Here is a 16,963-nt window from a genome sequence, read left to right as displayed (position 1 = left end):
GTCTTGATTTTTAAAAACTTTATAATAAAATGAAATGGTTAACCAGAACTACTCTTTTCATGTTTTATCTCCATGGTATTGTAGTAAGCATTAGACTCACTTACTTGTATCTTATAATTTAAAATGTCTTAGTTTTCATACTTATTTTTTAAAAGATTTTATTTATTGATTTTAGAGAGAGGAGAGAGAGAATGGGGTGGGGACCAGGAAGCATCAACTTGTATTAGCTGCTTCTTGTAGGTGCCTTGGCCTGGAAGACCTGGGCTGCGAACCGGTGACCGCAGTGTTCCAGGTGGACACTTGATCCACTGCACCTCCACAGGCCAGGCATGAATTTTCATACTTATTAAACTAATTATATTGTTCAGGTACAAATTTCCCTCTGTGCTATGTTTTCTGAAGCTTGCTCTAATTCTCAGAAATTGGTGATTGTCTTTGTTTTCTATAACACAAGTTTTGAAAAACAGCTGAGATCTTTATATAAATTCCTATCAGATGCAAAATACTTTATCTAAAGATGTATAATTCCTGTTGTGATAATTCAGTAGGTTTCTATGTAAGGTCCCAACTTGAATCCCTAACACCTTTAAAGAATGCCTTTTGAGCTGATGCTTGAGTGCTCACTGAGAAAGAAGCTATGCTAATCTGTCCTTGAGGAGTCTGCCTTGGTTATCTGAGATGAGGAAAATTCGCAATTAACACTTCATTTAGTCCTATAGAAAGCTTTAGTACTACTAATATCTCTTAATTTACTAATTTTTAAAATATATAGCTTCTCACTGCTTACAACCTCATGCTCCCAGTTCCTATAAAAGGATAAAAGGAATTTACTGGAGTTTCTTTGTTTTAAATCAGAAAGTCAGGGCTCTTTAATAATGAAAATACTTTTAACCTCTTTATATAAATGAACTCCTTTGTGCTGTATAATACTACTGTTTAATGATCATTGAAAAAAATTTTGATGGTACAGATTAATGCAATATATAACATGATGACCAGTCTATTTAACTAGCTTTTAATTTAATGTTCAAGTTATTTTAAGGAAAAAGGAATGGTTGTCAGTAGAAGAATAGAAGAGATTCATTTCTTTTGTTGTTCAGAGAAGCATCCTTTAGAAATTAACTTTTTTATAAAGAAATTTCAATTTCATGCTTTGTATAGAAGAAATTATTACTGCTCTCAATTATTCATGTACCTCCCCTAGGCAACACAGGGATGGGCACATGCCCATTTATCCTGATACTGTGTATGTCAATTGCCGTGACATGGCTCTGTACAATATTGTGTATGTCTGTACGATATTGTGTATGTCAGTTGCCATGACATGGCAGATGTACAGCTGCCATGGATAAAATTGTGTCCTCTGCCTGAAAACTATTATGCTAAGTAAAATAAGCCAGGCAGAGAAAGAAAAATATCATATGACCGCACTCATTTGAGGAATCCAATGAACAATGTGAACTGAGGAACGGGATAGAGGCAGAGGCAGGATCAAAGGGACCAGAGGGAAAGCGGACAGAGGGAAAGGGGATGAGAGGAGGGGATCAGAGAAGGGAAAGAGATTGGTGAAATTATATACACATAACACAGCGTTATAGAGAGCAGGAAAGCAAATCCTGGAGGGAAAGGAGGAGGACGTTGAGGGGAGGAGGCAAGGGAGATGTTGAGGGGAACACGCGGGGGCGGGGGTGTACTCGGTAAGACACCTGAATCTATGTAAACACAATAAAATCAATTAAAAAAAATTGCATCCTCTGTACTTCCCTGAAAAATGTCAACTACAGAAACCAAAAACCTATTCAATTTTGTTTTCCCAATATACTGATATTTCACATATTTGTAATTATGGATTATTTATGTATACTCTGCTTTGTGTGTAAAAGGATTCAAGGCAATTTTGTGATGGCATCAAACCAGGATTAAGGAGGGCAGTATATGTTATTTTTTAAAAAGAATTCAGTGTGTGAACTTTCTGAAAGCCAACAGTTGGAGTACATTTTTAAATAGTAAATTAAAAATGGCATAATTAAGAACACTTACTTGAGAGTCTAGAAAGTATTATATGTTTTGTATTTCGATGCCTTACTATGTTGGTGTGTGACTCCTCAGTATGTTACTTCATTTTTCTGCCCCTCTGCTAATTTAAGGGTTCCCTCAGATTTTCAAATGATAAGGTGAACAGTCAGAATGGAACTTACATTCTTGAAAAGATAAAGCTTCAGAGAATGTATAGAGTACATGAGTTCAGAGAAAGAAAGGCCGCAAGAATGGGTTTATTAGCAGGGCCCCTGTATACAGGGTGCAGACTAACCCCTGCACTTCAGGGACTGTGTGGGGGTGAATGGGCCTGAATTCCAGCTCAGTCTCTGGAACAGGAATGTTTCCTTTTTTGTAATTGAACTACCAAGAGGGGACGTCCCTTTTCAATTTGCACAAAGAAGTCTGAATGTGGTATTGCTGCCTCTTCACCAGGTTTAGGTTTCGTCTCAGTTGCCAGCACCGATCATTTGGGGGTGACTGGCTCTCTGCATCCTGTGAGATATCTGTGGGTAGTGGAGGGAGGAGTGGTGGCATGTATTTGTTGACTCTGAGTATTGAAATTTAATGGTTTAGAATTCAGATGTGAATATTAAAATATATTGTGGTGTTTGAAATGAAGGCTTAGGAATCAGGCTGAGTAGAAATTCCAAGTTTTCGCTTAGAGTTTTGTGACTTTGGACAACTTCCTTAATTCCTCTAAGCCTCTGTTTCTTATTTAGAAAATAGAAATAATCATAGTTTGTGCCTCCTAAGATTGTTGTAAGAAGTAAATGTGTTTAAAGTACTTAGAACCGTCTGACCTGTGGTGGCGCAGTGGATAAAGCGTCGACCTGGAAATGCTGAGGTCACCAGTTCGAAACTCTGGGCTTGCCTGGTCAAGGCACATATAGGAGTTGATGCTTCCAGCTCCTCCCCCCTTTTCTTTCTCTGTCTCTTTTCTCTCCCTCTCTCTGTCTCTCCCTCTCCTCTCTAAAATGAATAATAATAATAAAAAAAGTTAAAGTACTTAGAACATAGCAAGTATTCAGATGCTTTCATTGCAGTGATTGTTGTTTTTCATAGTACCTGCATATCTCATGGTGTGTCATATCCTAGTGTCAACTGTAAGGGAGAAAACAAATCTTTTTCCTCTATCTGTGTTAGGTTTCCTGGCTGAAACACTGTAAATTAGACTGGCCAAAGACCGATTAACAGGAGAAAAACAAACAAAGGTTTATTAACATATGTGTTGCACATGTGTACCTTGGAGCCCCCAGCGACAACCCAAAGGGATGGTTAGAATTTGGGCTTATATACCAACTTAGACTAATCAAAGAAAAGGCATTTGGGGCTTCTGGGTGGAGGAGACAAGTTATGGGAAGGTGACCAGGAACAGTATGATAAACAAGAATTGTAAAGTTGGTCTTACAGAGATTTAAGTAGTGCCTTCTCTACTGGTGAGAGTTAAGAGTCCTCTTCTTCCTTTTACATGACAGGAAGACATTTTTACAAATGAATATTTCCTTTATAAATATTTATAAGACACAAACTTGTGCCCTGCTTTTAGAGTTTTCCTGCATCTGCTGGTTCTCAATGGCCTTTAGCTCAAAATAATCCATATGCCAGACAGGCTTACTTTTTTTTTAAATTGAATTTTTTGGAGTCGCATTAGTTAATAAAATTATGTAGATTTTAGGGGTACAATTCTATAATACCTCTTCTGTATATTATATTGTGTGTTGACCACCCCAAGTCAAGTCACCATCTATTCCCCCTTACCCTCTCCTACCTCCCCCCATCCCTAGGCTTATTTGGGGTGTCATGTTCTGGTCCTCTTCACACCTATTCAGTTTCTCCTATCCATTGGATTTTATTTGCAGTTCCACCTTTCTCCTGGATATTGTAGTGGTCTCCCTTCCTGTGTCTCCATTCCCAGTTGAGAGCTATCATATTAGATGGCCCTGAAGGAGTATAATATACAGCTATCTGTTGAAATTAAGGGGGATAAGGATGAGGTTGATTACTACAGGATAGAAAATATTCTTGTGGAGTAATTGGTAGGGCATCTGTAAGGATTGCTTTTGTGGCCCTGAGATTAGAATTGAATTGAGTTCCTTTATTAAAATTTTAGAATTTTCTAAAATAATATTTGACAACCAGAATTCAGAATAGAGAAAGTAAATGGAGCCAGTCCAGGATTAGAAATGTCTGTATGTGGAATGTAAAGAGGGCTAGGATTCTAGGAGAGTAAGACTGAAATGGCTGACCATAGTTCCAGGATCTGAAGCCAGGTGCTTGAACCTGGACAAGAGGGTAAATTGAGAAGAACATGGAGAGGTTAAAGCAAAGTGAGGATAAAGAATAGGTTTATCGAAGAAGGGAGAATAAATTGTGCTAAATTCATAAAAGGAATGAACTTGAGCTAATGTTAAGAGAAATAAGTTAAAGGACTAGCACGTTTGTAAAAAAATTTAAAGTGTGTAAAAGAGTTCTGTTTTTTCCCCTAGACTTTACTTAAAGCCTCTTTATGAGTATTTAAGACAAAATTTCCACCAGCATGTTTCTCTGGAATCCTAACTCGCCTTAGTTGGAGGTAACTCGTAGTGCTATTTAGGCAGAAAACCATTTATCCGGCATTAATTTTACCTAAATCCATATGCTATCTTATCCCTTTCTGTGTCAAACTCAGTAATTCTGTGTCCTATCTTCACAATGGGTTATTTGTTGCATCTAATAGGATAACTTATTTTCACATGCTCTTTCTCATCTACTGCGAGTTAGGATTCCAGAGAAACATGCTGGTGGAAATTTTGTCTTAAATACTGCTTTTAAAGGCAATGTTTAGTTAGTAGCTTTGAATATTAAATTACAATATAGGCCCTGGCTGGTTTTCTCAGTGGATAGAGCATCAGCCGGGCATGCTTAAGAGGTTACACCATTAAAAATCAATTTAGCCTGACCCATCGGTGGCGCAGTGGATGGAGTGTTGGACTGGGATGCGGAGGACCCAGGTTCGAGACCCCGAGGTCGCCAGCTTGAGTGTGAGCTCATCTGGTTTGAGCAGAAGTTCACCAGCTTGGACTCAAGGTCGCTGGCTTGAGCAAGGGGTTACTCAGTTTGCTGTAGCCCCACAGTCAAGGCACATATGAGAAAGCAATCAATGAACTAAAGTGCCACAATGAAAAATTAATAATTGATGCTTCTCATCTCTCTTCGTTCTTGTCTGTCTGTCCCTGTCTTTACCTCTCTCTGTATCTGTAAAAAAAAAAAAAAAAAAAAATCAATTTAAATTTTATTTGGTATATTGTTTTTATAAAGAGGAAACTGTGATTAAGATTTTCATGAAAATGGTTATGATATAAAAATTTTTTTGTAAACTAAAAGAGGTAAGTTTTATGTACGTGGAAAATTCTCTTATGTAAAATACTTCAAGCTTGTTTGACTAAACAATTAGTGTGAAACAGAAGATGATAGCTTGAGAGAGAAATGACTATATATAATTGTTGCTTGAGGTATTTTAATATACTTTTTTGGGTTGTTTTTTTTTGACAGATTGTTTAATGAACAAAAGTGAAGAATTATCAAATAGCACATTAAACTTCCTCAATCAATTTAATAACACCTTGACCTGCTTTGAGCATCACCTCCAGGTATTTTATATATGATACTTGAAAATAAGATGCTTTACAAATGAATATTAAGTTCCCGCTCTTATGGCATTAATTGCTGATATTTATCTATACACACAATATAGAGAAGTAAGTGGACCTGGATGTCTGCTTAGTTCTTCCATTACTAGTCCTCAGGCAAATCATGAAAACTTTAGTTTTCTTTTTTGTGCGGTGGGGATAGTAAGACCTACCTGGCCCCCCTCAAGTGTTTTGTGGTGAGGATCCAATAAGATAGTGAGCATGATCACATTAACTGAGGCATGCGATTGTTTAAAACATAATGTTCTTTAGTCTGACAGTAATTTATCTTGATTTTGTTTATGTAACAAGGTATTTTGCGATGCTGTATGATTATGTCTTGTCTATAGGAAGCTTACTTTTTACGTCAGTATTTGCTTATATATACTTTACCTGCTTTTAAAGGCAATGTTTAGTTAGTAGCTTTGAATATTAAATTACAATATAGGCCCTGGCTGGTTTTCTCAGTGGATAGAGCATCAGCCGGGCATGCAGACGTCCTGGGTTCAATCAGGGCACACATGAAAAACTCCCATCTGCTTCTCTTCCCTTCCCTTTCCCCCTCCCCCTTCTGTCTCTCTTTCCCTCCCACAGCCAGTAGCTCCTTTCGTCCGAGCATTGGCCCCTGGCACTGATGATAGCTGGGTTGGTCTGAGCATCGAACTCAGGAACTGAGGATAGCTCCATTAATTTGAGCATCGGCCCCAGATGGGGGTTATCAGGGGGATCCCAGTAAGGGTGCATGAAGGAATCTGTCTTTATCTCACATCTTCTCACTTAAACAAAAGAATATATATATAATATATATAAGGTAGTCTTCAGAAACCTACCTTAGTGGTTTTTTGTTTCTCACCTCTGATCTGTAAATGTTGGTATTGGAACTTTCCAGGTGGTAGTCAAGGGTGAAATTAGAACTGTGATAAAATCATAGTTTTGAAACTTGTTTAACAAGTAAGTAATCCCTACAAATAGATGTGAACACGTTTAGGATATAGATATGCGTGCTTTTCTTTTTATTACAAGAAAGGAATTATAAATTTTCCTCACAATAATAGAAACTCTTAGCTATGCATTTCCCAAACTGTGTTCTGCAAGGTGTTACTAGATGGCCCATGCACTGATGAGGTTGGGGAATGCTTTACTACAGGACTTCAGAATCCTAGTAGACTAATTTATGTTGTAAAACTCTAAATGGTAATTTTTTAATATACTGTTTATCAATCCTATCTGCCCAGAAACTCTTTGGTTTAAGACATTAGTATTCTGATGAATGTATTTTAGGGAAATTAGCATTTTTCCTGGGATGGAAGTTGCAAATATTTTTCCTAGTCTGTTGGCTTTTTATTGTGCTTTTCTTTTTGTTGTAAAGAAATTTTAATTTTTATGTTGTTAGAGTTACCAAAAAATTTGTAATGGCTTGCAGATTTTGTATCACACTAGAAGGCCTTTTCCCACTTTGAGATTTTTAAAAATTCTCTTTTGATTTATTTTAGTACTTTTGTAGTTTTTATTGCTATGTCAAAATATATGTGCATTTAAAATTTTTATATAAATAGCTAAATTGCTAAATTACGCTCCCCCATCGAGGGTCTGTGCTCAGTTTTTGGCTGAACACATTTTGCTAAATGCACAAATGTTCTGTGAACAACTATCAATGGGCTATTTCTTGTGGCAGAACTAAATAAAGGAAGTCTTAGTTTCTCTATCAAATAGGTAGTGAGGGTAACATTGTGGAGACTACATAATTTTAAATCTTAATTTTTCTTTTTCTGTTATTCCAATATTCCTTCCTCCTTCCCTCTTCTCTCACTCCTTTCTTCCCTCCCTCCCTCCTTCCTTCTTTCCCTCCCTCCTTCCTTTCTTTCTTCCCTCCCTCCTTTCTTCCCTTCTTCCTTCCATCCCTCCCTCCTTCCTTCCCTCCCTCCCTCCTTCCTTCTTTCCCTCCCTCCTTCCTTTCTTTCTTCCCTCCCTCCTTTCTTCCCTTCTTCCTTCCATCCCTCCCTCCTTCCTTCCCTCCCTCCCTCCTTCCTTCTTTCTCTCCCTCCTCCCTTTCTTTCTTTCCTCCCTCCTTGCCTTCCTTCCTTCCTTCCTTCCTTCCTTCCTTCCTTCCTTCCTTCCTTCCTTCCTTCCTTCCTTCCTTCTTTCCTTCTCTTTCCTTCCACCCTCTATCCTTCCACCCTCCTTCCTCTGCCCTCTCTCCCTCCCTGCCTCTTTCCTTCCCTCCTTCCCTCCTTCCTTCCTCTCCCCCACTCCTTCTTCCCTCCCTGCCTTCCTTCTTTCTTCCTTGTGGATTTATTGAGACTCTACAGAGGGCAAAACATTGAGTGAGATAGACTCCCAGGTTCTGCATCCTGAATGTGGGGCTAGGGGTTTTTGTGGCTTGGGGATACAAAAGTTGCTGTGGTTAACCAATCAGGGTATAGGTTAGCAAGCTTCTCCTCTTTTTGGAACATAGATATCTGGGCATATGTCAGTAAAGTGAAGCACTCTGGGATTGTGTAGCACTTATTATGGGATGCAGGAAGGGACTTTGCTAGCCAGGTATTGAATTTGTGTTTAGTGGCTTGGCTTTAGATCTCATGTCTGACAGCCGCTTGTCTCATGGTCTTTCCTCATATCCTAGACACCAGGCTGGCCTCAAGTTGGGCCCCACAACTCTCCTCTGGTCCATACCTTTGCTTCCTTCAGATTAGAGCCCTGCTCTAGCCTCAAAGACCACCCTGCCTCCCGCTTTAACATGCCATTTCTCCAGACTACAAGGTGTAGAATAAAGTGAACCGGACTGTTTAGAAAACTTATTCTTGGAAAGACAGCTGTCAGTCTTGAAAGTGGAGGAGACTGAGAACCACTAACATAGTATTTTATATCCATTACCTTCACTTTAGGTTATATAATTCTTTGGTGTTACTCCCTTTTTGTTGAGTAGAAGGGCCTGGGTTACAAGCTTGGGGGTAAGAGGGTTATGTGGGGATATAGTTTTAGTGCCTTTTCCTTTCCCATTAATAAAGTCCTCTCTGTTGGAGTCAGTACAGGCAAGGGCATATTTTATTTATTTGATAAAAGTAGGATAGATAGGAGCAAATATAAAATAACAAGAGAATTTAGGAAATGCTTGGTGTTTAGGTATCAGTAATTTGGCAGGTATGTTAGCGTTATCCTCACTTAACAGTGGCTAGTGCAGTGGTTTTCAAAATTGAGGGGCAACTGGAAAGTGCCAGATGTTTTGCTATGTGCTTATATACCAGATTTCTAATCCTTGGGACCTGTAATGCAGGTCGTGTAGTCCTATTTTGTAGATGGTAAAACTGAGGCTCAGAGTGATTTAGCAACCTGCCTAACATCATAACTCAGCACTTTAACATACTATGTTGTTTCCTGTTTTCTAAGAGGGCAAATAGTGTACACTTAAGAGATGTAATGTTTATTGTCAGTATTACCTGTGCCTTTGACATTTTAGGAGAGCATGCAGAGTTTTCTACAGCTAAGAAATTATTCAGAAGTATGCAAAAACTGTCGCGACGCATACAAAACTCTGAGTAGTATGTACAATGAAATGCAAAAAATGAATGAACATGAGAATAAGGCTGAACCTGGAACACATTTATGCATTGATGTGGAAGATGCAGTAAGTACTTTGCTTCTAATATGATACATATTTTGCATTGGTGTTGAATGTGCCTTCAGTATTATTACCCCTTTCAGAAGTATATTGGAATCTTCATATGCTGTCTGCAACCACAAATAACTAGTTGTAAACTACTAAAGTTGTAGACTATCCCAATCTTTCAAACTAAAATGAAAATTAATCGGGTCTTCATAAGTGAATTGATAATTTGGTACATTTTGTTTTTTAAGTTTGGTAATGTGTGTCATTTTCTGAGATGTGGGCTTTATTGTATGTTTACCTTTCAGTTTCTCATTCATGTGTTGCTAATTCAAGAAGTCTCTAAGTTCTGTTCTCATGTGTTTTTGAAGCCATTCCTCAATGACTTCCTATCCCATTGCTTTATTTCTTTATATCTGTTATCTAAAATTTTTTATTTACTTATTTATAGTCTGTCTTCCCTCACTAAAATATAAACCACATGAGTATAAGGATATCATCCCCTTTTTTTGTTCACTGTTCAGTATTTAGAACAGTGCCTGGCATATTTAGGCCCTTAGTAATATGTATTGAGTGAAGGTCAACAGAAAAGCTTTTTTCTCCATTATACATCCTGTCTTTTCATGAGGCACCACGAGATGGCAATCATGTCTTTTATAGAAATAGGCATTAGAAGAGAGTGAGAAATGATTGGCTAAAAGTAGAGAGAACTCAAGGTCAAAATTGATAAACTTAATGGTTGAGAATGATGAGTGTAAATTATTTTAGCAGCTCAGAGTTAACTACAGTGGATCAACAGTATTCAGGATGGCAAAAGGCACTTAAAATAGACACACCATGGGGATTTTTGTTTGTTTTATACTGCTTTATTCCCAATGTCAGGAAGAGTACCTGACTTCTCCTAGGCTCTCAATAAGTAATAAACATATATTTTGAAAATAATAGTCTTTTTCATTGTTTTTAAAATAAAGAAGAAAAATAATATTGGTTCTGTGACATAAATGGGATTACATAGAAAATCAATATGACCAACTAATTTAGAACATGCCATAAGCAAAATGTGCAGTAAACATACAGTTTACCATTTGTAAACCATATCTCAATTAAACAAAATACAGGCAAGAACAGTGTTCTGCATTAAATTTGATAGTTTCCTTATATTAGCCTGTTTGACAGGAAACCAAGAGCTCACTGAAAGTGAGGTACAGCTGCCCCCAACTTGTATCTATTTTATGCTGTGAAACAAGATGTTAATGTTATCTAATAAAGTCTCTATGACTCATTGAGTATCATGTACTTAAAAATTATTTCCTACATATATGATCTTTCATAATATCTCTAATAAAATATTAAACATTTCATAGAAAAGCCCTATAAAGTTGACATTTTTCTTGTCATCTAAAAATACTGCAGGAAGCTTAGAGATTACATCTGTAACATGAAAAAAATTTTTGTTTTAGTGAGTCTTTCCCCTCCAGTTTTATTAAAAAATAATGGACAGAATTGTAATATAAAGTGTGTAACATGATTTGATATATGTATACATTGTGAAAGGATTCCTGCAGTCAAGTTAATTAACACATCCATCACATCATATCGTTAAGCCTTAAAATCTTTTTTAATGAATAAAGCATGATTTAACTATGTTCTTTTTTTTAAGTTTATTTAGAAAATTAACTTTAATAAGGTGACATTGATCAATAAGAGTACATAGGTTTCAGGTGAACATTTCTGTAGCATTTGAACTATTTATTATGTTGTATACCCATCACCCAGAGTCAAGTCATTTTCTGTCACTTTTTGACACCCTCTTTACATCCTTTGCCCCCCCCTTCCCCTTCCCCATCCTCCTCTACCACATTCCTATCCCCCTGGTAACCACCTCACTTATATCTATTTCCGTAGTCTCAGTTTTATATCCCACCGATGTGTGAAATCATACAGTTCTTAGCTTTTTTTGATTTACTTATTTTACTCAGTATAATGTTCTCAAGGTCCATCCATGTTGTCATAAATGTCACTGTGTCATCATTTCTTATGGCTGAGTAGTATTCCATTGTATATATGTACCACATCTTCTTTATCCAATCTTCTATTAAGAGACACATTGGTTGTTTCCATGTCTTGGCCACTGTGAACAATACTGCGATGAACATGGGGAATGCATGTGCCTTTACATATCAATCTTTTTGAGTTTTGGGGGTAGATACCCACTAGAGGGATTACTGGGTCATATGGTAATTATATTCTTAATTTTTTGAGGAACCACCATACTTTCTTCCATAATGGTTGTACTACTTTACATTCCTACCAACAGTGGATGAGGGTTCCTTTTTCTTCACAGCCTCCCAACACTTATTAACTGTCTTGTTGATAATAAGCAATCTAACAGGTGTGAGGTGGTATCTCATTGTAGTTTTGGTTTGCATTTCTCAAGTAGCTAGTGAAGATGAGCATCTTTTCATATATCTGTCAGCCATTCGTATGTCCTCTTGGGAGACGTGTCTGTTCAGATCCTTTCCCCATTTTTTAATTGGATTGTTTGTTTGGTGCTGAGTTTTGTGAGCTCTTTATATATTTTTAATATTAACTCCATACTGGAGTTGTTGTTTGCAGATATCATCTCCTGTTGGCTGCCTATTTGTTTTGTTGTCAGTTTCTTTTGCTGTACAGAGCTTTTTAGTTTGATATAGTCCTATTCATTTATTTTTGCCTTTACTTCCCTTGCCATTGGGGTCAAATTCATAAATTGTTCTCTATGGCCAAAGTTAGTACCAGAGCTTAGTACCTACATTTTCTTCTATATAATTAATAGTTTCAGGTCTTATATTTAGGTCTTTGATCCATTTTGAATTAAATTTTGTGCAGAAGGACAAACTGTAGTCAAATTTTATTCTTTTGCATGTGGTTTTTCAATTTTCCCAGCACCATTTATTGAAGAAGCTTTCTTTTCTTCATTGTGTATTATTGCCTTCTTTGTCAAAGATGATTTGTCCATATATATGTGGTTTTATTTCTGGGTTCTTGATTCTTTTCCATTGGCCTGTATGTCTGTTTCTCTGTCAATACCATGCTGCTTTGATTATTGTGGCTCTATAGTATAATTTGAAGTTAGGTAGGTAGTGTGATACCTCCAACTTTATTCTTTTTTCTCAGGATTTCTTTGGCTTTTGGGGACTTTTTACAGTTCCATACAAACCTGGTAATTTTTTGTTCTATTTCTTTAAAAAATGACATTGGGATTTTGATGGGGATTGCATTAAATTTGTAGATTGCTTTGGGTAACATGGCAGTTTTAACTATGTTGATTCTTCCAATCCACGAACGTGGAATATTTTTCCATTTCATTGTGTCTTTTTCAATTTCTTTCAATAATGTTTTATAACTTTCAGTATATAGGTCCTTCACATCCTTTGTTAAGTTTATCCCTAGGTACTTTTTTTTGTTATTGCAATTACAAAAGCAATTTTTACTTTTTAGTTCATTTTCCAAAGTTTCATTGTTTACATATGTGAAAGCAATAGACTTACTGTATTGGTTTATTGTTTCTATCAGTCTTTCTGTGGAGTCTTTGGGGTTTTCTATATACAAATTCATGTCATCTGCAAAAAGTGAAACCTTTACTTTTTCTTTTCTGATATGAATGTCTTTTATTTCTTTTTATTGCCTAATTGCTCTGGCTAAAACTTCCAGAACTATGTTGAATAAGAGTAAGAGAGAGTGGGAAACCTTGTCTCATTTCTGATTTTAGAGGAAAATCCTTCATTTTTTTCAACATTTAGTATGATACTAGCTGATGGTTTGTCATATTATTATGACAATACCCTTTATTATGTTAAGGTACTTTCCTTCTGTTCTGATTTTATTGAGTGTTTTAAACATAAAGAGATGTTGTATCTTATCATCTTATCAAATGTCTTTTCTGCATCTATTGATAGGATATGATTTTTGTTCTTTGTTTTGTTGATATGGTATATTGTGTTCATTGATTTCTATATGTTGAACTATCCTTGTGCTGCAAAATGAACCTACTTGATCGTGATGTATTATTTTTTAATGTGTTGTTGTATTCGATTTGCTAGTATTTTGTTTAGGATTTTTGCATCTGTATTCATTAAAAATATTGGTCTGTAGTTTTCTTTTTTTGTGTTGTCCTTGCCAGGTTTTGGTATAAGGGTCATGTTTGCCTCATAAAATATGTTGGGGAGTATTGCTTCCTCTTCTTCTTCTATTTTTTTTTTTTGAAGACCTTGAGAAGGATAAGCACCAAATCTTTTTTTTTTTTTTTTTTTTTTACAGAGACAGAGAGTGAGTCAGAGAGAGGGATAGACAGGGACAGACAGACAGGAACGGAGAGAGATGAGAAGCATCAATCATTAGTTTTTCATTGCGCATTGCAACACCTTAGTTGTTCATTGATTGCTTTCTCACATGTGCCTTGACCGCGGGCCTTCAGCAGACCGAGCAACCCCTTGCTGGAGCCAGCGACCTTGGGTCCAAACTGGTGAGCCTTGCTCAAACCAGATGAGACCGCACTCAAGCTGGCGACCTTGGGGTCTCGAACCTGGGTCCTTCCGCATCCCAGTCCGACTCTCTATCCACTGCGCCACCACCAGGTCAGGCAGCACCAAATCTTTTTGACTGTCACAAACCAGCGCAACGAGTAATTTCAGGTCCTGAGTGGGAACAGTGCAAAATTAAGAAAATATGCTTAAAAAATAAAAGGATGGGTTCGGGAAGGCTCTGCAAAGTTGCTAGCAAAAACAGAGCACACTCAAAAACCGCTTCCTCCTTTATTTATAGGGCAAAGTGGGCCATTAGCAAATCAATGAGATCTCTGATCACATCTCCAAGGCAACCCAAGAATTTTACCAAGTGCGGAAAACCCCCACCACACATAACATCTTAACTTCACACAAAACAAAGGATAGAAGAAACTTGCCTCCAGTCTTTCCAGTGGACATGGGGGTTAGGATGAGTACAAACAGTCCAGCACCACAGCTTAACAGGCGTTAGTAACTTCACAGAACAAGTGAGGTGGGGGGTTGGGCAGACTGTCAGCTTGCTGCCAGTTCCCTGTACCTCTGTCCTCCAAAAATCCAAGCTGTAAAGCCCTGTTGGCTTTTCAGTCCCCAACATTTGACTGCGTGGTAGAATTTACTACTGTAGCCATCTGGTCCTGAACTTTTGTTTTTGATAGTTGTTTCTATTTCCTCCCTGCTTATAGATCTGTTTAAATATTCCACTTCTTCATGACTCAGTCTAGGAAGGTCGTATAGTTCTAGGAATTTATCCATTTCCTCTAGGTTGTTGAATTTGGTGGCATATAATCTTTCATAATATTCTACTATGATCTTTTGTATATCTATGGTGTCTATGATAATTTCTTCTCTTTCATTTTGGATTTTGTTTATATGAGTCCTTCCTCTTTTTTTCTTTAGTGAATTTAGCCAGTGTTTTGTTGATTTTATTGATCTTTTCAAATAACCAGTTCTTTGTTATATTAATTTTTTCTACGGATTTTTTGTTGTTGTTGTTCTCTATTTCATTCTCTAATTTTTACTATTCTTTTCTTCTGCTGACTTTGGGTTGCCTTTGTTCTTCTTTTTCTAGATCCTTAAGGTGTGATGTTAGGTTGTTTACTTGGGATCTTTCTTGTTTCTTGATATAAGCCTGGTAATGATATAAACTTCCCTCTTATTACTGTTTTGCTGCATCCCAGAAATTTTGATATGTTGTGTTGTCATTTTCATTTGTCTGTATATATCTTTTGATCTTTACTTTTATTTCTTCTTTGATCCAGTCATCTTTTAGCAGTATGTTATTTAATTTCCACATTTTTGTGGGTTTCTTTACTTCCTTTTTACAGTTGAATTCTAATTTCAAAGCCTTGTGAACAGAAAATATGCTTGAGCCTGACCTGTGGTGGCACAGTGGATGGAGCATTGATCTGAAATGCTGAGTTCGCTGGTTTGGGGCCCCAGGGTTCTCTGGTCAAGGCACATTCAAGAAGCAACTACTGGCCCTGGCCGGTTGGCTCAGCGGTAGAGTGTCAGCCTGGCATGCGGGGGACCCGGGTTCGATTCCCGGCCAGGGCACATAGGAGAAGCACCCATTTGCTTCTCCACCCCTCCCCCCTCCTTCCTCTCTGTCTCTCTCTTCCCCTCCTGCAGCCGAGGCTCCATTGGAGCAAAGATGGCCCGGGCGCTGGGGATGGCTCCTTGGCCTCTGCCCCAGGCGCTAGAGTGGCTCTGGTCTCGGCAGAGCGACGCCCTAGAGGGGCAGAGCATCGCTCCCTGGTGGGCAGAGCGTCACCCCTGGTGGGCGTGCCAGGTGGATCCCGGTTGGGTGCATGCGGGAGTCTGTCTGACTGTCTCTCCCCATTTCCAGCTTCAGAAAAATACAAAAAAAAAAAAAAAAGAAAAAAAAAAAGAAGAAGCAACTACTACTGAGTTGATGCTTGCCACTCCTCCCTTCCACCTTTTTTTCTCTAGCTCCTCTCTCTAAAACCAATAAATAATATCTTTTAAAAAAAGGAAAATATGCTTGGTATAATTTCAGTCTTCCTGAATTTGTTGATGTTAGTTTTGTGGGCCAACATATGGTCTATCCTTAGAATGTTTTATGCACACTGGAGAAGAATGTATAATCTGATGTTTTGGGATGAAATGTCCTATCAATGTCTATTATATCCATTTGGTCCAGAGTGTCATTTAAGGCCAATATTTCTTTACTGATTTTCTGTTTGGATGATCTATCTAACGCAGACAATGACATGTTGAAATCTCCAAATATGATTGTGTTTTTGTCTGCTTTTATTTTTAGATTAGTTAGTAGATGGTCTTATATATTTTGGTGCCCCCTGGTTTAGTGCATATATATAAAGACTAGAAAGCCCGGCGGTCATATGAAATGACCGCTGTTCTAGATATTATAAATTGTAATTAAAATGATTTGTGCAAAGGTGTCTGCTAATTCAAACTGAATTACCCAGGGCAGGCAGCGAGGATGCCCCTTTGCTTACTGCCCCACGGGGTTTCCCTCTTCTACTTGCTTAATTGCTTAAAGTAGAGTGCAATGAAGGAAACCACTGGTGGTACATTTCTTAAGAGCCACCGCTAGCTCAATAAATAAAGGTGATTTAAATAATAAAATGTTAATTCACATGTCAAAGATCTCTTTGTACACAACATTTCTTGTGTAGATCTTTCCATCATTTTTAAGCTCGCCTTGCAGAGGACCATCAATTATTTTTAATTTTACGTCCGTTCTTTCATGAACTCTTGAACAGGCAACATAAAGTTGACCGTGTCCAAATGCAGGCTCAGGTAAAAAAATGCCAACACGCTTAAGCGTTTGGACCTGAGACTTATTGATGGTCATAGCAAAGGCAAGTTTTACAGGAAATTGTCTACATCTCAATTGAAACGGCAACCCTGTTTGAGATGGAGCCAAATCAATTCTTGGAATGACATGTATTTCACCTTTAGAGGAGCCAGTCAAAGACTTAGCTATTATGACATTATTTTTCAATTGGTGAACCTCTAGTCTTGTACCATTGCAAAGACCCCTTCTGGTGTTAAGATTTCTTAACAGCATAATAATTGCTCTAATCTTTAACCTCAATTTGTGAGGTGGCATGCCAGAAGGC

The 16,963-nt window shown here is 37.6% G+C and overlaps 1 protein-coding gene across 1 annotated transcript in view; it reads left to right on the top strand.

The window, feature by feature from the left end:
• The window catches only part of OSTM1 (osteoclastogenesis associated transmembrane protein 1), a 49,391-nt gene that overhangs the window by 21,542 nt on the left and 10,886 nt on the right, over positions 1–16,963 (top strand). The window contains exons 3-4 of the mRNA XM_066248313.1: positions 5,572–5,669; positions 9,166–9,333. Coding sequence (XP_066104410.1) covers positions 5,572–5,669; positions 9,166–9,333 — 266 coding nt within the window. The remainder of the gene's footprint in view (positions 1–5,571; positions 5,670–9,165; positions 9,334–16,963) is intronic.

Source organism: Saccopteryx bilineata, chromosome 12 (genome assembly GCF_036850765.1).
Source record: "Saccopteryx bilineata isolate mSacBil1 chromosome 12, mSacBil1_pri_phased_curated, whole genome shotgun sequence".
Classification (NCBI taxonomy): Eukaryota; Metazoa; Chordata; class Mammalia; order Chiroptera; family Emballonuridae; genus Saccopteryx; species Saccopteryx bilineata.
Note: the sequence above shows the minus strand (reverse complement) of the source record. Positions and strands in the feature narration are given on the sequence as shown.